At 49.5% G+C, this 23,645-nt stretch overlaps 1 protein-coding gene and 1 long non-coding RNA gene across 2 annotated transcripts in view; both read right to left on the bottom strand.

The window, feature by feature from the left end:
• Nucleotides 1-3,721, bottom strand: part of SMAP2 (small ArfGAP2) — a 29,659-nt gene extending 25,938 nt beyond the window's left edge. The window contains exon 1 of the mRNA XM_020812937.3: nucleotides 2,583-3,721. Within this exon, the coding sequence (XP_020668596.3) occupies nucleotides 2,583-2,685 (103 nt within the window). The 5' untranslated portion in view covers nucleotides 2,686-3,721. The remainder of the gene's footprint in view (nucleotides 1-2,582) is intronic.
• Nucleotides 3,722-5,589: 1,868 nt separating this feature from the next.
• LOC140701990 (uncharacterized) lies at nucleotides 5,590-22,821 on the bottom strand. The gene is made up of 2 exons (XR_012081023.2): nucleotides 22,713-22,821; nucleotides 5,590-7,513 (listed from the first exon to the last, which is right to left on the bottom strand). It is a non-coding gene; the product is annotated as an uncharacterized LOC140701990 (long non-coding RNA).
• Nucleotides 22,822-23,645: the final 824 nt, after the last annotated feature.

The raw sequence follows: 23,645 nt of genomic DNA on the forward strand, positions 1-23,645 counted from the left end.
GAATTTTAAAGCCTCTCCTACCCACGTCTCCCCAAACAAAACACCCAGTCCTACTAGCAACATATAGGGATCGATTCCCCTCTACCGGTCTGATGATTTATCTGCAGGGCTCCATGGAAAAGCGGGAGAAGACCCTAGCTGTTGCACGGCAGGCCGACCTAATTTAACAGCCAGGCTCTTAAAGGTCCTTGTGAGCAACTCAACTCTTGTGGCTATACCTGCAAAACAACTCAAATCTACCTAAATGAGTTTAACCCAGTTATCACAGCAGCATCCTGGAGTGAATAATTACTGAGCTTAGACCCAACATAAGGAGCTATTTTGCACAGTGCATTCACTGGTCTCTCTCTCTTATAGTCCGACCCACAACAATTCGTTAGCCGATCTTTCCAATTCGAGCCTCATCTGGAGATGGTGGGAATAAAACCTGTATGGAAAATGCAGACTGTTGTCACTGAGGGGCTGCTGCGCTTTTGTTTTTCCCCTTTAAAAACAAAACCAAGGGGTGATACGGCACCAGGACAGCCCTAACAGATAGAAGAAGCAGGAGTCAGCTTCAAGCAATCAGAAAAAGTAAAATAAAATGAAGGGTTTAATTCTTTTGTACCCTTTAAAGCACAAAAGAGTGACACAGCAAGAGGGGAGATGGGGTTCAAACGGCTTGTATGTTCTGAGAATTTATCTTACCAAACATAACACTGCAAACCCAGCTCCGCTTGCTTCGACAACAGAAAGAGTAAAGGGTGTAAGAGAAATCTAAGCAGCAGAGGTAAGCAGATTCAAGTGAAGGGCCAAGTGTAATTTTTTTTAAATTGCCATTGTTCCCATCATCCCAACCTCTTTACTCAGATCCATAAGGAGGCTTCAACATGGCATAGATGGCTACTATCTGAGTCTCAGATATTAACTCAGGAACCAACCAACAACACCACTAGGACCTAGTTTGATGGATCCTCATCTTAAACACTTTAAAAGTCAGTGATACAAATATCTTAAATCTAAATCATCAAGAACTCATGGGGAGACAATTCAAACCTTCACCGATGACCATCTACCAGGAATTCCAGCCGTCCAGGAAATACACATCAGAAGTCCACAATATGTGGCCGCTTCTCCTGGAAAGTGGCATGGAACTGGCGTAAGTGCAAAACAAATCTCTTATTTCAAGTTGGGCCTCACCATCTATGGAATAGTGTCAGGTTTCTTTTTTCCTGGGACAAAATTTGAATAGCATTTTCCATGGGCCATTAACACGGAGGACCCATGTTTTTGAATAGGTTTGTAAATTTCACGCGGTTCTCGACCATAATCTCTATTATTGTTCTTATTTTTCAAGCCTGGGGATTTTAGATTTATGAACATAACTGCTAAGCCACTGGTTTCCTGAGAGATGCTTTGACTCGCAACCTGAATATGGAGCCCCCAAGTAGGAAATAGGTGCCTGCACAGCAAACCTTGCCAGTCAAGTCAAGATATACTCAAGGAGACAAAGAAAGGTTCATTTCACAAGATAATTTGACTGGGGGGGGGCAGGGCAGGAGGAAATGTCTTCTGAGTCTCAAACATAGCCATCAGCCAGACCATGGGCAACCCCCCCCCCCTTTCTGTCTATTCCAAAACCAGTTCTGGAGAATACTCTTGAGTCAGCCTCCTTCAGAATTCTTTAGAGACTGGAAGCCACAGTCATTTTATAGCGGAGGAAAGAATCTTGGACTGCTTTACTGACATTCTTGTTCGTGACCTTTCCACATATTAAAAGGCTCAAATAGCTCCATAACCATGAGAAACAGAAACACTAACATTTCAAGAACTGGTCCCTGGGACTTTTTAGCAAGCATGGAGAGCTTGATTCAGGAACAGATAAACTGCCCTTGATCGACTCTTTTGTGAATGATATATAAACACGCCATTTGGCCTCCCTAAACATTTGGCCATAAGAACTGGCTTCATTGACAGCAAAGCAGGTTTCAATCCCCCCAGGGGATTTCCCCCCCCCCCCAGCTAACAAGTAATACAGAGATGCTGTCAATTTGCCCAGCTGATGCCCTTATGTAAGAAACTGCATTCAAACACCCCCTGAATCATGCACGAGTTCAAACCCCCACCACCACTTCCTGCAAAAACCAGGAGCAGATTTCAATGACCTTCCCGCCTTCTTCCCTCCCACCTGCATGAGGGACCATCTTCACCACCTGTTTGCTGTTCACCCCTTGCCGGAGTCAAAAGACACCCCCCCTCCCCGCATGGGATGCCACACAGGCAAAGAAAGAAAGAAAGACAGGGAGCAAGTAATTCTGACAAAGAAAAATGCAGTTCCTCCTGCAGTATAACAGAAGGCCTCTTCCTGTTCCCACACAAAATTAATGAAGACCGGCTCATATTCCCAGCCGTAGGGGCTAGAAACAGCGGGATGGTTTCAGCCACCAAGAAAAGCTTCCCGGTGCCTGTAGGAGTTATTAACTCCAGCAAATGCTACCGGCCACAAGCACACCGCGCATTCCTCTGATCCAGAGAAGCAAAATTATCTAACTCTTTCCCAGTCCATTTCCTTCCCCTTCCAACACCCACCCAAAACATCTTACCTTTGGCCTGGCAGTCGGCACAGTATCGGTTCTCCTCTTCTAGCAGAAGATTCGCAAGGACCGCTTGGTACCTGTCCACATCCCGGACGGATTTGCCTGTCATTGCAGATAAGCGATGGCTCCGCAGGAGCGAGGCAGCCTCTTGGCGGGGATGGGGGTGGGGTGGGGGAGAGAGACTTGGGAGCAAAAGGCCAAGATCCCCTCTCTTCCCCTCGCCCTCTTAAGCAGGCCTCTCCAGCCTCCCCACCCGAAAGTTTAGCTCACACCCCTCCACATCACCCAGAGTCATGCTCCAGAAGAGAACACGGTCTTTTCACCCAGCGAGACTTCCGCGGTTGCTCCCTGTCGAAAAGGCTTTCTGCTACGCTCAGTCTGGCACTGCCCTATACACACACACACAACACAATATTGTCACACACTTTGTAATACCTCCCAGAACCTTCCCCTCAAATCCACACCCCAGAAATGCGCTGACATCCACCCGGCTGTCAAGGGTTAAACTCTGTGTCCTTCAACAACCTCACCCTGGCCGCAGCTGCCCCCTCCCGGCGCTGCCCAAACGGAGGACATCAGCAGCCCCCAACGCTTTCCCCCCCCAAACCAAAACCAACACAGATGCCAAAGGATCCCCTTGATCTCAATTCAAAGCCCCTCAGCTGTCTGGAGTTCCCCCCATATGAGGAACCCCACAAAAAGCAGAGGTTGCAGGACCCCAACTGGACCCTTGGAGAGGGGCAAGGTCTCAAGACCAAACCCCCGCCTGCACAAAGCCAGACCAACTGGGGTGGAAAAATCTTCAGGTCAACCCTCACCCCCCCCCCAAAAAAACAGCTATATTCAATGAAGCCTGGGCTGGCGCCCCCTCGTTTCAAGGAAGGCCCTTCCTCCCCTTGGCTATCCCATTCCCTGAAAAGCTCCTCAGGACCCCCCCGAAAAAAACTTCCACTCAATCTCCCCCCCCCAATCTCTCCAATTAGGCCCCCTGCTCAGTTGGGTGACCCTAAAGGGACCCCCCCTTTCCTATACTGGGAGGCAGGAAAGCCCCAATTTTTCCTGAAAGCTTCACCCTAAAAAGCCCAGCCCCACAGAGCCCCCCAGGCCTCAGGAAGGCACGGAAAGGGGGCCCCCACCCCTCCAACTGCTCCCCCTCACCACAGCTCTGACCCCCCCACCTCACCCCAATTACAAGCAGACCCCCCCAAGCCTTCCTGGCCCTGAAGGAGGAAACTGGGGGGAATAAAGGGACCCCCCCACCCCCTTTCTGCACCCCCAGCCCCTCCCTTCTGATGGGGAAGCAAAAAGCCAAAGGAGGAAATGAGAGGAGATGGAGGAGGCAGGGGCGCGCATGCGTGCTCGGGCCCGGCTCCGTCTCCAGGCAGCGGCCGGCTTCCGCGCCGCCCGCTCTTCCCTTTTCCCCACCACGCAACCGCAGAACGCATGCGCACCAACACAACTTCCGGCTGCGGGGAACGCTAAAGGCCGTGGGCGGGGGCCTGCCGAGGAAGCCACGCCCCTCCCGTCGTCGCCGCCGCGCCCTCTTCATTGGCTTTGGGCGTCCTTTATTGCTTCTCGTCTCCGCGTCTTCGTGGATTGGAGGAGGGGCTGGGGGCGGTGCCCGGCAAGGACCCAATCGGAAGGGAGGACGAGGTGGGGCGGGGCAAAGGGGCGGGCCGGCGCGGATTGGGCGCCATGGAGGCGTAAATGAATGGGGGAATGAATGAATGAATGAATGAATGAATGGGCGAGGCAACGAGCGAATGAATGAATGGAGGAAGGAAGGAAGGAATGAAGGGGGGGATGGAAAGGGGGGGTCATTTCCGGGCCTCCTCAGAAAAAGGATCCAGGACAATCAAAAGAAAGCCAGCAGAAATAGCCAGAAGCCCACGTCTCCTTTTAAGGAGGAAGGCGAGGTGAAAATATTGTATATTTTAATAAATCAATTAATTTTTAAAATGAAAAATAAGCGTTTAGGGGCGATTCCTTTAATGTAAAATATTTGTAACCAGCCTTTCTCCTCAAGAGGACTCAAGGTAGGTTCCATGATGAAAACAAAACAAGGGTAAACACTTTTCAAAACTTAAAGGAAGCTGCCCCGTTTTTAAAAACCCCTCTTGGGGTAGCTGGACAATGACCGAAAGCTGTTTTGGAAGAGCGAAGTCTTGGCCCGCCATCCTGGAGGGTCTCCTCTCCTGAGCATGTCCCTGTCCATTCCCCCTGGCTTGATCATCTGCTTTTCTGTGAAGAGCTATGGGTCCCATGGCCGGCGCAGGCGCACGGCTGATGGGGCCACGGGCTAAAGCCTTCTCTGTGGCTGCTCCCAGATTCTGGGATGCCCTCCTAGGGGACAAAAGGCTGACCTCTGCCCTTTTAGGACAGCGGAAGGCCCACCTTTTCAGGCTGGCTTTGAAGCACCCCAATCGAGTCCCTGAATGCCATTTTTAAGTAAAGATCATTTTAATGTCTGTCTGTAGGAGAAAAGCAGGAGGGAGGAAAAGAAGCCAAAGTCTTCTCCTTTTTATGAACATCCACAGTTACAAAACACTGCTGTTCTAGGCATAGAAATATGTACTGCTTCTAATTGTGGATTTCCTCCTCACCATTGAATTTGAAACAAATTTCTCCCTCTCTTTGCTCTGTGGGAAAGGGCAGTTTGGTGATGAGTCCTCCTCTAGGTGAGGACGTGGAGCTGGGATTTACTAGGGACACGAGGAGAGCCTTAGGAGCGATCTTGGACACACTCTCTCATTACACTCCAGCACTGGGAGAATCTGAATTTTTGCAGAAGTTTCATATTCTTGCAAGGAGTCCTAGAACTTCAGTCTGACAGCCCTAGATGTTGCTGATCTCAGAGTCTGTTCTGCCCATTGCAAACACCATAGATTGACCGTCTGGGGAAGAACACGTATTTGGAGAAGAACACAGCGCTGCCGCCTTTGATGTTATTGTCAAAACAAACGGCTGCTGAAGCTAAGCAAAATGTCAATATATAAAAGCCAAACTCTTAACATTTTTCAAAAGAGGCCTCCTTTTTAATGGTTTCAGGTATCAACAACACCCTTGGGATGTTTTTAGACAGAAACCTTGCAGCACCGTCAACACTGTTTTTCTTTTGTTTTTTTTTCCGTGTGTGAACCCAAGATTAGGAAAGTTGCTTTTGAAGACTTTGCCTTGTAAGAATCTTCTAAAAATGACAAGTGGAGGGGCCCTCTCTGCTCAGTCGCCTTGAGGCAGAGATGAGGGAGAATCTGGAGGCTTTTAAAAGTTTTTCTTCCTTTTCATCATCATCATCATCTAGAACTACAGAGCTGGAAGGGACCCTGAATCCAGCTCCTGTCCAGGAGGCACCGTGGGGGAATCAAACTCCCAAACTCGGGCTCCACAACCAGAGGGTTAAACCACGGAGCTTCTCCTCGCAAGCCTCAGACCTGGGGAAAAGGTGAGGTATTTATTAAAGAAATAAATCACCACAGGTTAAATTTTTCCTTTTCGCTGTCCTGTTTTTTGGGGTCCCTTAACTCCCACAACCGGTTCTGTCTGCCAAATGTTTGCTTAGGCCAGATTGAGGAGAACCATGTGCTAGCCCTTTGACCAGGGCTGACTATCAGTCAGTTACAGCGTGGCCGTGGTATTTCAGCTGCATTTTGAGGACAGGCAGCAGAGAATTGGAGAAAACATGGAAAGGCAGAGAGAATTTCTCCCACCTATGTTTAGAGGCCACCTGTTGATTAGAGAGACAGCATAGCCAAATGGTTAGATTTCTGCTTGAGTACTGAGGAGACCTGAATCTAAATCCCCACCGCAGCCTAAGGCAGTTTGACACAGTCTCTCAGCCTGAGAATAAATAATAAATATATTATCTCTTCCTAGATGATGGGTTTACAAAACCAAGCTTTTTTAAGGCCAGTATGTTTCTCCATTTTGGTGAGCCATCACTGCCACCTAATGGTCTAAACTATTAAATCATATATCTATTATTTAAAATATTCTCTCTCTCTCTCTCTCTCTCTCTCTCTCTCTCTCGTTGGCTGCCTTTCAATTGCCTAAGCTGGTAATCCTGAAAACTGACCAAAGCTTGCAAATATAATTTCACTCAGCCACCATCCTGTTAGGGTTTTAAAAAAACCTGTCTGTGCAGCAGTAATCATGGATGGAGTTTGCACATTTTGATGGGGGGGTGCTCACACCATGGACACCCAGCCAAAGACGCCCATCCGGCTTGTGCAATTACTCCTTCTTAGGTTGCTTTTGATCTCTTTTTCAACTAACGGAGGGTCCCTGCTGATAGTTTTGTGTCTCACTTGGGATCATCTTAGAGGCACCTGGGCTAGCAGGCCCCCTTCTTAATTTGTGTGATGCATGTAGCACACCCAAGCCTCTGGCACTCTCGACAAACAGAAAGGGAAGGAGGGAGGGAGGAAAGGTTTTCCAGGAAAGAAGCAAGCAAACGAGCAAGTCAGCAAAGAATCTGAGATTGTTGACCAGCCCAGTTCTGAAGTCAAACTTCTGACCTTTTCCAAACATTTCTCAACATTGGTGGCATGCAGAAAAATGCCGTCAGCATCACTGAGAAGCCAAAGAAGCGATGTGTGCCACTACAGCTGGTTGAAGGGGACCAAATCTAGCTGTCAGTCGATCTGGTTCCTTTTTACCAGCCCCAGGGGGCACAAGAACGGACGCAACAGGTTAGGTTGACTCTTTTCGCTTGGGTTTCTTGTCTGGAGTTATTTGCAAGTCCCGAAAAGCCATGATGGAATGCAAGGCTGTTCCTGGCAGGGATCCCGTCCCAACGATACATACTTCTTAACATTCCATAACGCCAGCCGGCTCCATATGGGCATATGAAGAAGTATGTAGGCTCGGGAGGGAAGGAGAGACAGAGCCGAGAGCTGATTCTGCTGCCTCAAGCCACGCCGAGCAACTCAGGAGGATCCCTGTAAAACAAGAAAAGTCTATTAGCAGGCCAACTCTGGAAGGAGAAGTTTTGTCAATATCTAAACAGAACTTGGACATAACACATCCATTTAGCGTGTTCACATTATCCTTGCTACTTTTGCATCAAACAGGAAGATTGTCACTGGTAACATCCTCCCGCTTTGACACTGTGGCACATCCATATCTGCCGCAAAATATTCCTCCGGAATTATTTTCTTTTGTTTTTTAATTATTTGAAGGTTTCTGTTGTCTTTATTTCTATTTCCTTTAGCCACCCAGAGTACCATTCTATCACTAGGTGGGATAGAAATGGAACAAATAAATAAGTGTTCTTGTTTAGTCATTAAGTCGTATCCGGCTCTTCGTGACCCCATGGACCAGAGCACGCCAGGCCCTCCTGTCCTCCATGGCCTCCCGGAGTTGGGTCGAATTCATGTTGGTTGCTTCGATGACACTGTCCAACCATCTTGTCCTCTGTCACCCCCTTCTCCTCTTTCCCAACATCAGGGTCTTTTTTCTGGGGAGTCTTCTCTTCTCATGAGATGGCCAAAGTACTGGAGCCTCAGCTTCAGGATCTGACCTTCCAGGGAGCACTCAGGGCTGATTTCCTTCAGAGTGGATAGGTTTGTTCTCCTTGCAATCCAGGGGACTCTCAAGAGTCTCCTCCAGCACCACAATTCAAAGGCATCAATTCTTCGGCGGTCAGCCTTCTGTATGGTCCAGCTCTCACTTCCATACATCACTATTGGAAAAACCATAGCTTGTCGGCAAGGTGAGGTCTCTGCTTTTTAAAATGCTGTTGAGGTTTGTCATCACTTTCCTCCCAAGAAGCAGGCATCTTTTAATTTCATGGCTGCTGTCACCATCTGCATCATGGAGCCCAAGAAAGTAGAATCTGTCACTGCTTCCATATCTTCCCCTTCTATTTGCCAGGAGGTGATGGGATCAATGGCCACGATCTTAGGTTTTTTTTATGTCCAGGCTTCTATGCAGTATTTTTCTTTGCCGCATCGGACTTTCCTTTCACTTCCATGCACATCTGCAGCTGAGCGTCCTTTCAGCTTTGGCCCAACCACTTCATTAGCTCTGGAGCTACTTGTCCTTGTCCTCTGCTCTTCCTCAGTAGCATGTTGGACACCTTCTGACCTGAGGGTCCCATCTTCCAGCGTCATATCTTTTAGCGTTTTGTTTCTATCAATCGAGTTTATTTTGGCAAAGATCCTGGAGTGGCTTGTCAGCTCCTGCTCCAGGTTGATCGCATTTAGTCAGAACTCTCCACGCTGACCTGTCCGTCTCGGGTGTCCCTGCCCGGCAGAGCCCATACTTCTTTGAATGACTCAAGCCCTTTCGCCACGACAAGGCAGCAACCCATGAAGGGGAAATAAATAAGTATTCTTAAGGAAATCCTGTTTCGAAAATAACACGTTCATGTTAAATGGGTATTTCAAAAGCATGGCTCTCCACGGGCAGCAACCGGGTCACCCTGTGTAAGGATTTAAAGTTGAATGTGTTAAACAAACTCATTGTTTCCAAGCACTGTGTCCAATGGAGAACAATAGTGAAACGGAACATCTGTGATACTAAATCAAATAAGTAATCACTGCAAGTAAACACTGCAGAGGGACGGCTGTCACTCCCTTGGTGTCATCTAGAGCAGTCATTCTCAGCCTTGGGTCTCCAGATGTTCTTGGACTGCAGCTCCCAGAAATCCTGGCCAGCGCAGCTAAGTGGTGAAGGGGAATTGCAGTCCAAGAGTGCCAGAGATCCAAAGCTGGGCACCGTTAGCCTAGAGGAACATTTATCCGGCTCTGGAAGCTAAACCAAGCCCATATACCGGCCATGAGACTTTGGGACTTGAATAAAAGCATTTAATTTTGGAACTACACGCAAGAACTCAGTACACAGCCTGAAGAAAATGAATCATCATCGAAAGCTCGCTGTTTGTTTTTTATTTGCTCAATGGTCCAATAACGGTATCAACTCTTCCGGCATTGGTAACCAACTTTGCTTCCCTTCGCAAAGATGCCGTTGGTGTTTTCTAAAAATTTGCATTTGTTTACAGGAATGCCATTTGGTAATAGGCAAAATACAATCAACAACTACCTGAAAAATGAGCAAAGCCCCCTGTTTCATCAGATCTTGGTGAAACAGCTGGAACCCGAAGAGGCTCAGAGGATCAGCTTCTCTTGCTGCCAGACAAGACAAGAGGCCGCCTTTATACCCAGAGGCTGGTGATGGCAGCATTTTCTCCCTTATGGTGCAATTTTTGTCAGTGTGATTGTGTTTGCCAATGAACCCCGTGGTCGCTTCCAGAAAAATAATTACTAAATTAAATTATATGTCTTTGTATCAGCCCTATACCCTTACAGGCAAAACGTCATAAAGTATCAAAGAATAAAGCTGTCCCAGGAAGGAAAACCAAGAAAAAGTTACATCAAGACACACCAAATACAAAATGTGATTAAGACTAAGCCACTAAAAGCTTTTAAAAAGTTAAACTCTGTTAACAAGTGTAGGGCACACTGTCTTGATAGGAAAATTTCTGAAGATCATCTGCTATCCCCTGCTTATCTCAATCCTCAAGGACTCAGAAAAGAAACTTGGAGAAAATCAATAAGGTGGCGAAAGTTTTTTGCAATATGGAAAAATGAAGCAAGCTTGTGCTAGGATAAAAAGATGTCTTTTTCCTCTTAAGTCAGCTCAGCTTCCAACGGCAATCTCACTGGCTTGTCCAGCACAGCCCTCATTCAAAAATTATAGTTCTTTGGCCTTCTTACCCTCAGACTTCTGGGTCACTAGCCTTCCTTCAGTTGCTTCCTAGCTATTGAGTAAACCTCATTCCTTAAGAGAAGTAAGATACTTTGCCACTTGATCAGGCTATTTAAGGCAGCTCAGCAGTACAAACCTCTCAGGTCCAACCCTCACACATCCCAGATGTATTTTGCACCATTTACCAGCTCCTCGTGGCCCTTCACAACATCAGCTACAACCTCCCCTCAACCCAATTTTTATTATTTTTTTTAAGTAAGCCAAATCTAAAAAGCAACAGAACATGTCGTGGTCCTCACATGGTCTGTTGGGAGACATTAGAGGTCATTCTTGCTGAACAGAAGATAACAGCCTTATCTGAAGGCGTAGTTTGCCCATTATGGACAAACTATTCTATGCTGCAGCAGAAGTCTTCTCCACCAAGGAGAAATTTGAACCCTTGACTCCGAGAATGCTGAAGAGCCCCTGTCACCAAGGAAAGGGGGAGACAGCAAAAAAAAACCCAGACCCAGCCGTGGCCACTCTCCCATGATTCATGCCGACCGGTCCATTACTCCAGCATCGAGATGACCACTTGTGAACGGCGGTCCTTCACAGCAGCCTGGGGAAGGATCCTGATGCATGCACAGAGTCAGGCCAGGAGTAGAGGCGGCTGCGTTTGCTACCATTGTGACCGTGCCCCACTTCGAGACTGGATGAGCCTCATGGCAACAGGCATGCAGAGCAGAAGGCAGAGAAGCCCCAACCCACAGAGCCTGGCTGGAGAGCCAGGTCAGATCTGCAACGTCTCCCAATGGCCAAGAACGTTCCCAAAGACCAGTAAGGCCCCCAGTCGCAGCAAACAAACAGGACAAGTCCCAGAAGCTTAGGCGAGCAGGTCGAAAACCCATTCACCGCCAAGGAGCCAACAGGAAGGGTCAGGATCCGTGCATTAAGAAGATCCATCGTCTGCAGCAAAAACGTGGCTCCAAGCGGAGGTTTACGCAGCTGGAGGAATCGGCTCGGCTGGTCTCCCTGGGAGGAAGAGTTTTTCCCTGGAAGCGATGAGAGGTGCTTGCATTGGCTGGGGGAGGTGAAGGTGAGGATACGGGTCTAGAGGCATCTGACTCAGCTCCAGAGCTGCTTGCGTTGGGCTTCAAGGTTGCTAGACCACTGAAGGTCCAGGTTTCAGCCATGAAACCCATTCACCTGGTGGGTGGGCCACTGGTGTAGCGGGCCAGTTGGAAGTACAGGAGGATGCCCACATCCACGGGGGAATCGGTTCCAAGCCCCCCCCCCCTTGCAGGTGCCCAAGAACCATGATAGCAAACCCTATACCTCACATGGTGTCTGGCTCCCTTTTGTGGCCAGTTCTGATAATTACATCATGGGAATGTGTGTTTCTGGGTGGTTTTAATTTAATATTTTTTTAAAATATTTTCAGACCACGGATAGGTGAAACCATGGATACCAAACTTGTGGATACATGGGTCCTACTGTACAGGCACTCTCCTTGACAGTTCTCTTACCCACACTCCGATTCCCAATAAGGACAGTCACAAAATGAAAGCAGCTCATTCGGTCCAAATCAACAAACAAGGAGCAGGTCTTTTGTACACTCAGCGCTTGTGAATTGCCCACAGGAGCCCTAATGACCATCCAAGGCCTGACGCCAGTATACCCATGGGCCGGATTTCCTAAGGGTCCAGGGTTTGTGGGATCGGCCCGCTGCTCACCCATGCCAAATCGGAGGAGCTCCCTGGAGGAAAAGTCTGATGAAGCCATGACAGACAGGCTGTGATGATTTTCCCCGCACAGACTGGGTCTCCCAGCCCCGTGGGAATGGGGAAGGAGCACATTCAGTCAAGGCTCAGCTCTGCCACAGAGACAGCTTGCTGGTGTTTGCTCTGAAGCTAACCCTGCCACTCCTAAGAACTGCCTTTGGGCAGGGAGAAAGGAGTGTTCCTGAGCATATGTTGAATGCTTTTGCCTTTGGAAGGAAAAGGCTGTTTCGCCTCTACCACGGATGCCTAGCTCTGTGGCAGCAGGAGGTGGCCTGTGGTTTATCTTATTGCCTATCTCCCCAGGGCGATTATGGTGCCACGGATGCTTTTAAGATGCCTTCAAAACCTTCCTGGTCTAACATCTTCGGCCTCATCCATCCAGGCTCTCCTTGAAACATGCTGGGGCTCAGGGAGGTCGGAGGAGACAGCCAGAAGCAAGAGGTGTCACAAAAGCTTGTGGGATTAGGGAAAGCGGGGTCCTCATTCGCCCCCCCCCGCAACGGATCTCGTGTGGATGATGGGTGGTTGCAGAGAGAGATCGGTGATCATGTGGAAGCTTAGCATTGAATCAAGAGAGAGGAGATTCTCCTGCCTTTCTGTTAGCAGTTAAACATGATAGAGTTCAAGCGGCTTTTGCAGTTTTCACGCTTAACAAAGGGGAGGTTTATGGGTTTAAATCGGGGGGGGGAGGGAGTTGAGTGGTTTTATGTGTGCGTGTCTGTTGCAAAACGCAACAAACTGCCTCCCCAGCCAGACTGAAAAATGGAAAAGCCATCACTGCTGTGATCACGTCTTGCTTTGCAACGCTCGCTCGGTGTAGATGCATTGCAGATTTCTGCCTCTGCCGAGGGTACACAGAGGTGTGCTTGCAACACCCAGCAATGACGGAGACGCAGCACAAGGCAAGGTTCAGTGACCTTCCGTCCTCACTCAAGTCAGCCGAGCCATCTTGGGACTGGAACGCCACCCCTCGCGGCGGGGGTGGGTGCTCTTGGCCAAGGAAGCTCTGCAAAGAGCCGGGGGGAGCCTCTTCCAAAGCTACCTGGTGGGGCAAAGTTGAAAGGCCACACAGGAAAAGGTAGCTCTCTCGGTCCAAATCCCTCATTCCTCTCTGCCTTCCCAACCCTTAACTCATCCTTCACCTGCAAAACCTTCACGTCCTGGAATGCACCACCTGCAATATCACCTTCCAAGGATGATTGAGGCGGTTGTAGAGTAAACCTTCTCCAGCTGTGTGGTTGGGTTCAGGCTTCTTGGGTCAAAGCCCCAGGACTTCATGAGTGTAAAGGACAGCGACATCATCCACCACCACCTCTCCTGGGTTTCTGGCTTGTCTTATTGCTCAGCTGTGGAGCAGCGAGTAGGAAAATATCATTGCAAGCACTGCAAAATATTTGAGGGTCTTTGGGGCTTGAATGGGCGATGAAGAGCCATTAACTGTACAAAAGACCTGTTTTTCACTTTATGTGTGTATGTGTGTCAAAGTTATCTAAAAGACCCTGTCTGAGCCTACCCAGGTATGAGGATCATCCGGAGACGCCTTTCTCTGTGTCCCGACACCTTCACAGCTGTGTTTGATGGGGACACAGGACTCCGTGGCTGCTCCCAGACTCTGGAACTCCCTGCCACTGGAGGCCAACTTGGCCCCATCTTAGCTGCCCTTCCACAAACAGGCCAAGACCTTTCTGTTCAGGCAAATGACTGTTTGCCTGGATAGCTTCCATGAACATCAGATTCAATAATGCATTATAAAGGGTGGATGGATGGATGGATGGATGGATGGATGCATGCATGCATGCATGCATGCATGCATGCATGCATGCATGGGGGGTGGGGGGGGTGGATGGATGGAGTTTTTCCTGATATTCAGCCTATAACTGGTTTCCTGCAGCTTGAGCCCATTATTATGTCTCCTGCACCCTAGGATGATTGAGAACAGATCCTGCCCCTCCTCTGTAGGACTGCCTTTCAAGTATTTGAAAAGGGTTATCCTATCTCCCCTCTGTCTTCTTTTCTCAAGGCTAAACGTGTCCAGTTCTTTCAGCCTTTTCCTCTTTTTTCTGTGCTCTCGGTGAAAAGTTCAGAGCTTGGGGAATTGACTTATTTTTGGACTACAAATCCAAGAATCCCCCAGCCAGATTGGTCAATGAGAGCCAAAGAAGGCAAGGTTTCACATAACAGAAATACACATCCTTCCTCTATTTAGCCTCACTGTTATTGTGTTCCCTTCCTCTGTGTCTCCCCTGTGGTGAATTATATACATTGTAAGGTTCCCGGGATGGGAGATGGTCATGATCCAGCCACCTTGCATTGGTGGTATGTGTGCTATCAAGTCAGTTCCGTCTTATGGGGATCCTTTTTCAGGGTTTTACAGGTAGAGAAGACTCAGAAGTGCTTTACCCTTTCTTTCCACTAGAGGCGCTGTGGGACTGTGCAGCTTGCCCAAGGCCACCCAGGCTGGCTCTTCTCCCAGGAGGCACAAGAGAGGATTCGAACTCCCAACCTCTGGCTCCACAGCCAGATCCCATAAACCACTGAGCTGTCCAGCCAGCTCACCTTGCATTAAACAGATAAAAATTCACTCTCGACTTGCCACCTTTTCTGGGGATGCAAAGCAATACAGCCAGCTGTCGGCAGACACGTGAAAGCTTGGGGGGGAAGTATTTGATGATTTATTTGTTTAAAATATTTCTATCCGGCCTTTCTCCTTAGAAAGGACCCCGGCCGGTTTGCAGAACTAAAAAGACAATATTTGAAAGCCAAAACAGTAAGTAAGGAAATATTTAAAAGTTGAAGAAAGAACTAGACTTGTATTACATTAAAAACAGTAATGAAATCAATACTAAAACAACAGAGCACAACCATCCATTAAAAAAAAACCCTCTCCGGCTGCCAGTCGCTCAGAAAAAGCCTGCATGGGGGAAAAGGTCTTTGCCAGCTTGTGGAAGGACAGCAAAGATGGGGCCAGCCTAGCTTCCCATGGGAAAGGAGGGGGAAACGGAGAGGGGGGGGGAAGTTTATTTAAATCTCCCCCAGCAGAAAAGCAAGCTTTTAAGTGAATGTTTAAAGCATTTTTTTTAAAAAAAATTGAATCTTTCTGCTTCCTCCCTGGGCCGTATAACCTTGATGACTAGCAGTGGGAGAGGGAAGATAGAAATAAAGAATCACACATACAACACACACACACAACATACAACATACAACACACACAACATACAACACACACTGTTGTCCCCTCCCCACTAAATCAAGGGAGGTATATTTGTGCGTGTGGGATTACTCTACCCCAACACTTCTCCGGGATTGTAGGCTGAACACACAGTGATAGCCGTAAGACGGAGGGCAAGGCTGGGTGTTCTGCGCTGGAATGGGGGTGCCGAAAATCCAGATGACAGTTTAGCATCAATCTGAGAGGATCTGGGGGGGGGGGGTTTGATCTTCCATGGCTTGGGCCTAGTTCAGGATCCGGCCGATCCCTGCTAGACCATGGGGGTGGGTGGCGTGCAGAACAACAGGAGGGATTTCAGCCAAGCCAAGGCAGTGATGAAGTTTTTTCGGAGAACTTGCCAACAGCAGACTGGATGGAACACACACGCAGAGACACACACATACACACACTCTCTCTCGGCCTTTTGCTGCTCGGCATTTGCTATAAAAGGAAGTCTCTCACTTGCAAACTCCCATCTCTTTCCAGCCTCGGCCCGAGGTATCATCTGCGGCCACGCGCTTAACAGAGATGTTCTGGCTCTCCCTTCTCATCTCCAAGGTTTGGCCCAGTTCCACTTCTGCTGTTCCCCCCCCCCCCCCAGCCACTGCCGCCGCCCCATCCTCTCATCGATCCCATTATAAAGAGACTGCATTAGCTACTTTATCAGATGAACACATTAAAAAAAAGAAAGAAAGAAAGAGGGAGGGAGGGAAGAGAGAGAGAGAGGCAAAGATTGAAGCAATGGGAAGCCATGGAGTTTCAAGAAAAGATGCCTGGAACTTCGTCCAATCCACACCCTGCTCAAAATCAACCAGACCTGGTGGATCAGGAAACGAAACCCCATCCTTGTCCCTCTCTCCTTGACCTCCCCCCCCCACACACACACACACCACCTACACATCCCATCTAGTTTAGGTTTCATCTGGAACAGGACCAACTAGTCCTGCAAGGGAGATGCCAGAATCCATCAGGGTCAAAGTAACACAAATGTCACGTCAAAATGTCATCCTGGAGCAGACTTCCTTCCGACTCCGAAAGATGTCTCCCGGAGAGGAGAAACCATAGAGATATCGGTCTATAGATCTATATGGTGGCCATATATATATGGCCACCATATAGAACTGGCCATGATATAGACCTAAATAATAATAACCATAATTTGGAACAATAAGGCACCGTCATCTGCACTTGTCACCTTTCCTTTTATCCATCATCATCACCATATTATTCATTCCCACTGTACCTCGGAACCAAGGGGGGATTTTCGGCTGTTGCTGGATAGGTATCCGGGGCTTCCCCACCCCACCCCAGAGCCTTAGGCCTAGGGCTCCTCTTGCAAAGCAAGACAGAACGAGGGAGGCGCAGCATCCCTGACACCAGGGCCAGGATCCAACCCTGGCCCTTTTTTTTTTCCTGAGGCGAAGCAGGATCCCACCCCATGGGGAATCATCGGGAATCGCCTGGCAGCCTTTTCCTTCTCCAGAAGAATCGCCCGGATGCCTCCCCAAGCGGAACCAAAGAAGTGCTCTCCAGCGACAGACCTCCATGAGGGCCAGGCCCTTGAGTCCCCCTTTAGTGCGGCAAGAGAAGGGGGGGAGCCCCAAAAGGAAGGAAGGAAGGAAGGACACCCACCCGCTTGCCACCCGCTGCCTCCAGCTTTCTGCCAAACTCTGCCTTCAACTTACGCCTGGCCGATGCCTTAGGAGAAGGGTCTCCATCAGAGTCCCCCCCCAGAAGGAGGGGGTGGGGGAAAAAATCTCCCATCCTTTACCTCCTAGGACACTGACTATATTATTCCCCCCCCCCCAAATAAGGGTCCCCTTTCCCAGAGCCAAACCCCTGGAAAGCTGGCCAAGGAGGTGGGGGCTCCCCTTCCCCCTTTTCCCCCTTTTCCCCCTTTTGGATGGGGACACCCCTCCAGAGCCCTGCTCCTCCTCCTCCCCACCCCCCAAAAAGGACCCCCCCACGCGTCTCCCATCACCCCCCCACACACACACACTCCTCGCGCTGTACCGGTGAAGGTTAAACACGCCCAAGTCCTCCTCCTCCTCCTCCTGCAGCTTCGCCTGCGCTTCGCCTGCGCGCGCCCAGCTAGCCGGTGTGGCCGCGCTCACTTCCAGTCCGGGAGGCGAGTCCCCTGCCTCTCCGGTCGAAGGGGGGGGGGGAAGAAGAGGTGGTCTCTGTGTGTGTGTGTGTCCTTTGGAGGGGGGGGGAGCCCCGCAGCCTGCCAGGATCCCTCTTCCCCCTCTTCCTCTCCTCTCCTCTCCTCCAGCATCAGCACCTCTTCCTCCGCGCTCCTGACTTCGGCTCCGGCAAACTCACGCCTGCTTCTCCTCTCCCTTCTGCATTCTGGCTGACTTGCGGCTCAAGTGGAGAAGTCCCTTTTTTTTTTTTCTTTTTTTTTTTTGCAGAGCAGGCTGGCAGGCGGGCAGGCAAGAGGGGGCTTGGCAGAGATTTCCAAGCGCGGAAGAGAGGTGATTCCTCCCTTCTCCTAAAGAAGAGATCCTTACCACCGACTTTGGAGGTTCCCTGATCCGGCTCAAGACACCAACCCCCCCTACACACCTGGCAATCCTGGAACGGTCGAGCCGGCGAGGAACCCACCCACCCCCGTCCCCAAAGTCATGGAGTCCTGCCCAAGCAGGAAATGCACAGCCGAAGCCACCTTGACAGGTCACCCCCTCACCTCTGCTTGAAGGCTTCCACCCAAAGACAGCCGACCACCACAACCCTCTGCGGCAGCCTTTTCCCGACACCCCTAAAACCTTCTTCCTAAGCTTTAGGCTGAACCTCCTTCCTTGAATCTGCAGCCCACCGCTTCGGGTCCCACCTTCTGGCCCTGCAGAAAACCAGCCTCTTCCGTCATCAGCGCACGAGGGCCTTTCCGATATCTTGAAAGTTGGCTTTCATATCACTTCTTGGCCTTCTCAAGTTCGCTCAGCTGTTCCTCTCAGGGCTTGGTTTCCAAACCTTACATCATCTGGACACACACACGCACATGCACACCCCAAAAAATAATTATGAATACGACTAGCTCACCTCCCAATCATGCACGCTCCATCTTCCTCTCTCTTGCTTTTTTTCCCCCTGCCCAGCTGTCAACTAATGGGAAGTCCTCGGGGGTCTTTATGAACCAACAGATATGGTCCTGGGTTCTGATAAACTACAGAGAAAGTACTGTTCTTCTCTCCCTGTTTCCAAAAGAAGAAGCCAGGATGTGGATACCTTCAAGAACTTACTTGCCCCTGCATTGCCATCATCATGCTTGTCTCAGAACTGGAGGGCTGGAAGGGACCCTAGGGGTCATCCAGTCCAGCCCCTGTCGAGGAGTCACACTGGGAGAATTGAACTCCCAACCTCTGTCTAAACCGCTGAGCTATTTGGCCAATTTAATCGGGTGCCTTAAAGTTAATTCTGATGTATGGTGACCCTTTTCAGAGTTTTCCCATGTAGAAGTTACTCAGAAGTGGTTTACTCTCCCCTTCACCTAAGGGTGGGATTGTGCAGCTTGCCCAAGATCAACCAGGCTGCGTCTACTTACAGGAGGCACCGGGTGGGGGGGGGAATCGAGCTATCCAGCCAGCTAGGTTATCTGACTGCCAAGACCGAATTTGGGAGGTTCAATTCCCCCACTGGGACTCCTGGGAGAAGAGCCAGCCTGGGTAGCCTTGGGCCAGCTGCACACAGTCCCAGAGCTCCCCCTAGAGGAAGGAAATGGCAAACCACTTCTGAGTGCTAGACATCTCTGGAAAGGGTCTCCATAAATTAGAATTGACGGCACGTGATTTAGATTTCCCTATATCAACCGCTTAATGGTCCATTAAAAGCTGTTTTCCAGCTCCTAGCAATAATCAATCTTGCCACTGTTAACAAATCAGAAAGCAATCCTCTAGTTATCCATTTATTTACCTCCCTCTCAAATACTGACGAAAGTGCAATTTGGGGGATCGTATTGCTAAATTTAAACTGGCCATTTTCTTCACTTCTGTAAAAAATTATGGCCAAGGTGCATATACTGTATGTACTCTCAGTCCACCATATGGAAATAAGTGTCTATTTTTCTGGCACCCTCTCCAGCACATCTTAGAGTAATTAACATCTATTTGATTAAGTTTCGCTGGAGTTAAGTACCATCTCCGACACAAGCTTATAAAAATTCTCTTTTATCCTTATTGACATAGATCTTGATGCTCTGGTGTTCCATATATTTTACCAAATATTACAACTTATTTCTTCTTCCAGATCAAATTCCCATATCATTTAAAGTAAAACATCCTGCCTTGTTTTCAAGAATAAACTATAAATTTTACCTACAGCCCCCTTTTGCTATTTTCTTATCTCCTGCGCTTCCAGCATGCAGATTTGTTAAACCAACAGGTTCTCTTAAATTTGACATTTCTTCAGATCTCAGTGGCTTAGATCTCTGGCTGTGGAGCCAGAGACTGAGCGTTTGATTCTCCTCTGTGCTTTCTTGAGAGAGAGAGAGAGAGAGAGAGAAGCCTGGGTAGCCTTGGGCAAGCTGCAATAAACTATTGAATACCTAAACTGATACCTAAACAGTGGTTGAGGTCTCTGGTTGCAAAGCCAGAGGTTGGGAGTCTGATTCCCTGCTCTGTTGTTGTTGTCGAGTCATTTAGTCATGTCCGACTCTTCGTGACCCCATGGACCAGAGCATGCCAGGCCCTCCTGTCTTCCACTGCCTCCCGGAGTTGGGTCAAATTCCTGTTGGTTGCTTCGATGACATTGTCCAACCATCTCGTCTTCTGTTGTCCCCTTCTCCTCTTGCCTTCACACTTTCCCAACATCAGGGCCTTTTCCAGGGAGTCTTCTCTTCTCATGAGATGGCCAAAGGATTGCATCCTCAGCTTCAGGATCTGTCCTTCCAGTGAGCACTCAGGGTTGATTTCCTTCAGAACGGATAGGCTGAAGCTTTCTTTATGGTCCAGCTCTCACTTCCATACATCGCTACTGGAAAAACCATAGCTTTGACTATGTGGACCTTTGTCAGCAAGGTGATGTATCTGCTTTTTAAGATGCTGTCTAGGTTTGCCATCGCTTTCCTCCCAAGAAGCAGGCATCTTTTAATTTCATGGCTGCTGTCACCATCTGCAGTGATCCTGGAGCCCAGGAAAGGAAAATCTGTCACTGCCTCCATATCTTCCCCTTCTGTTTGCAGGAGGTGATGGGACCAGCGGCCATGATCTTAGTTTTTTTGATGTCTAGGTTCCTATGCAGTATTTTTCTTTGCAGCATCGGTGTAAAAGACCGAGTCAGGAGTCCGTGTGATTATTCATATAGGCATAAGCAAACACAGAGACACAAACACATGCAAATTGAGACAGGCAAGCATTTGTAGCACAGGAAGGGAGCATATACGGGAGCCCCTGATCCCATGCTGCTGCTGCTGCTGCTGCTAAAGATTTTGGCAAGAATGGGTCAATGGGGGTGAGTAGCCAGAGTCAGAGGTGGGGCAGCACCCCACTTTCCTGATGAATGAAGTGCCACTGCTTATGGATGATCTTAAAGTGGGGGAGAAATCAAGGACAGATCATCGTGGCCGTGCAGGGAGTAGGTAGCAAGGCTGTTGTTGACATGTGCCATCAAGACGCCTCTGACTTATGGCGACTCTATGAACGAACGCTCTCCAAAATGTCCCGTCCCCAACAGGCCTGCTCAGCTCTTGAAAACTCAGGCCGGTGGCTTCCTTTCGGGAGTCAATGCCTCTCATATGTGGTCTTCCTCTTTTCCTGCTGCCTTCCGCCTTTCCCAGCATTATTCTCCGTTCTGCGGTCTTCTCGTGATGTGCCCAAAGTACGATCGCTTCAGCTTTTGCTTCTAGAGAAAGTCCGGACTTGATTTGCTCCGGCATCTACTTATTCGTTCTTCTGGCAGTCCATGGAATCCGCAAAGCGCTCCTTCAACGCCGTGTTTTAAAGGCATCCTTTTAAAAAATGCCTCGTGGCAGCTTTCTTTACCGTTCGGCTTTCACATCCATACATAGTAATTGGGAATACTGTAGTATGCCTTGGTGTCCCATGACGCATCTTTACGCTTGAAGGATGTTCGTTGGTAGATCCTGCATAGTTATGACTGATGTCTTGGCTACAATCCGCCTTCAGATGGATGACGAAACCAAGGTACAGAAAAACCTTTAACCATTTCAATGTCTTTGTTATCAACGTTAAAAGTGCCAAAACAGCAGGCAGGCATTGGTGAGCAAGAATTAACAACTAGGCCCTCGGCTGAGGCAGCTTCATTTTTGGAAGCCCCACATCTGGGTCTTCACGTAAGCAGCCACCGTACACACACGGATGGTCCTGATTCTGTGTCCCTCCCAAATGTGGCCTCCGAGAAAGAGGCGGAAAAGACGTTTGTGGACAACGACACTCCGTAGAAATGCCGAAGCAAAACTGTCCACAATTCGGCAACCACGCTACAGAACCACAAGTAACCAACTGAGTGGGCGCCATAAGCCGTGAAGTGAGGAACAGGGGTTGAAAAACTACCACTTATATATATATACACTGCAGATCCCAGATGCTTTTTGAGAGTACGGCTGTTGTAAACAAAGGTGTGGCTTCAGAATTCTTTCCCTTCCCACCACATGCCGCTGGAGACACTCAAAAGCACAGGAATTTAAAGCAGCCACGATCCGAGGGATAGTGAGGCAGTTGCTTCAGGCAGCAGAAGATGGGGAGAGGGCAGGGGGTAGGCATTGGAGGAGAAAGAAAAGGGGAACCCCCAATTTAAGGAATTCAAGAACTAAAGCCACCACCGCCCTCACTCCAGCTGCCGGCGGCTGAAGCCCAAGAGGGAGAAGCTGCTTTGAGGACTACCAATCCCAGAATCCCCCCCCCCCCCCAGCCAGCCAGCAGCATCCGCAGAAGGCAGAAGGATTCTGGGAATCCCCAAGTTGTACAAAAGCTCGGACTGGAAAAGGCCCCTTCCGCTTCAAAAGGTTATTTGCACGCGAGTATGGACCACTGAGGCAAGACGCCGGACAAGAGGAAGGCCCAATACGAGATGGATCCTAAAGGAAGCCACAGGCTTGAGTAGGGATGTTGAGGGCGGGACATTGCGGAGATCCCTCCTTCCTGGGGTCGCCATGAATCAGAGTGGATTTGACAGCACAGAACAATACCAAATGCACCCTTCTTTTTTATTCCTCCCTCCTGCAGACCACGTCTTTTGACCTCAGCGGAGAGCACCCACTGGTGTTATTCCCCATTCCTGTGGAAGAAAACCAGGATCTGAACCGCCCCCCCCTCCGCCACTGATGTACCTAGAGGCCTCGGTCAAGTCCCCTGGCTACGACCCTTGGTCCAACCCTTGTCAAATGCGATCATGACCCACCCCATGGTTTTGCTTCGAAGTGACAAGGCCAAGGGCCAAGATTTGGTTACTGTCCGCTTGGAAAGAAGGTTGCTTATGGCAGGAAACACAAAACCCAGCTCCTACCTCGCTTCGAGGCCCTCCGCCAAAGCCAGCCGTTCCTCCTTGCACCCTCTGGTCCCGGGTGCAGAGCGGTGTCCTTTGCAGATGTGCAGCCAGCCCGGGACAGACCTCCCTCGCTCGGCGCTCTCTCCCGCCCTCACCCCCTGGACCGTGCTTGCTTGCTATTTTTGGCAGTCTCTCCCCCCCCTCCTTCCAAACCCTGCTCCGCCTGTTCATAATAAGGAGAGTGAGAAATCCTTTTGGCCTCGGCTATATAAGGAAAGGTAGACGGTTCTAGCCGGCTAAAGAGACTGAGAGCAGGCAAGAGGGGAGAGCAGAGAGCAAGTGGGGAGAAGGGAGGCCAGGCAAGCCCTCCTTTTGGCACCGGGTGTGGAAAAGGGATTGGTAGGACAATTCAGAGACAGGAACCCCCCCCCAGCGCCCCGTGCACGTCCTGCGAATTCGTCCCTGTGCAAGCCAGAGAGAAAACTCTCCTGAATTCGCAACTGAAGCTGCCTCCATCGTGGGCCTTCCCCCTGGCACTGGCACTCCCTGCCTTTTCTACGCCACCTGCCGCTGTTAGGCAGGGCCCAGGGCTTCGATCTTGGTGGCCGTGTTCCTTTCTTCCACTCCCCCCACGACCGCTGTTTGTTCTTTTTTTAAAAAAAAAAATTAATTCAATTTGCAGCTCTACTTCCCGACCCAAATCATTCCCTTTCCAGCCGCTCCTTGGAAAAAGTTCGGGTTTCCGCTTCCCCAGAGCCACTAACAAAGGAGCCAAAAAGGAATTTTAAAGTAACCAAAAGCCAGGAAGTGGAAAAGTCTATCCTTGGCCCGAGGTTCGTCCGCTTAGTGAGCGTGTAGGATCAAGAAAAGTCCCGATTCCCTTCTATTCGGCCTCGTCTCTTGAGTCCTGGGTCCAGTTCTGGAACCCCACACTTCAAGGAGGATGCTGAC

Source organism: Pogona vitticeps, chromosome 9 (genome assembly GCF_051106095.1).
Source record: "Pogona vitticeps strain Pit_001003342236 chromosome 9, PviZW2.1, whole genome shotgun sequence".
Lineage (NCBI taxonomy): Eukaryota > Metazoa > Chordata > Lepidosauria > Squamata > Agamidae > Pogona > Pogona vitticeps.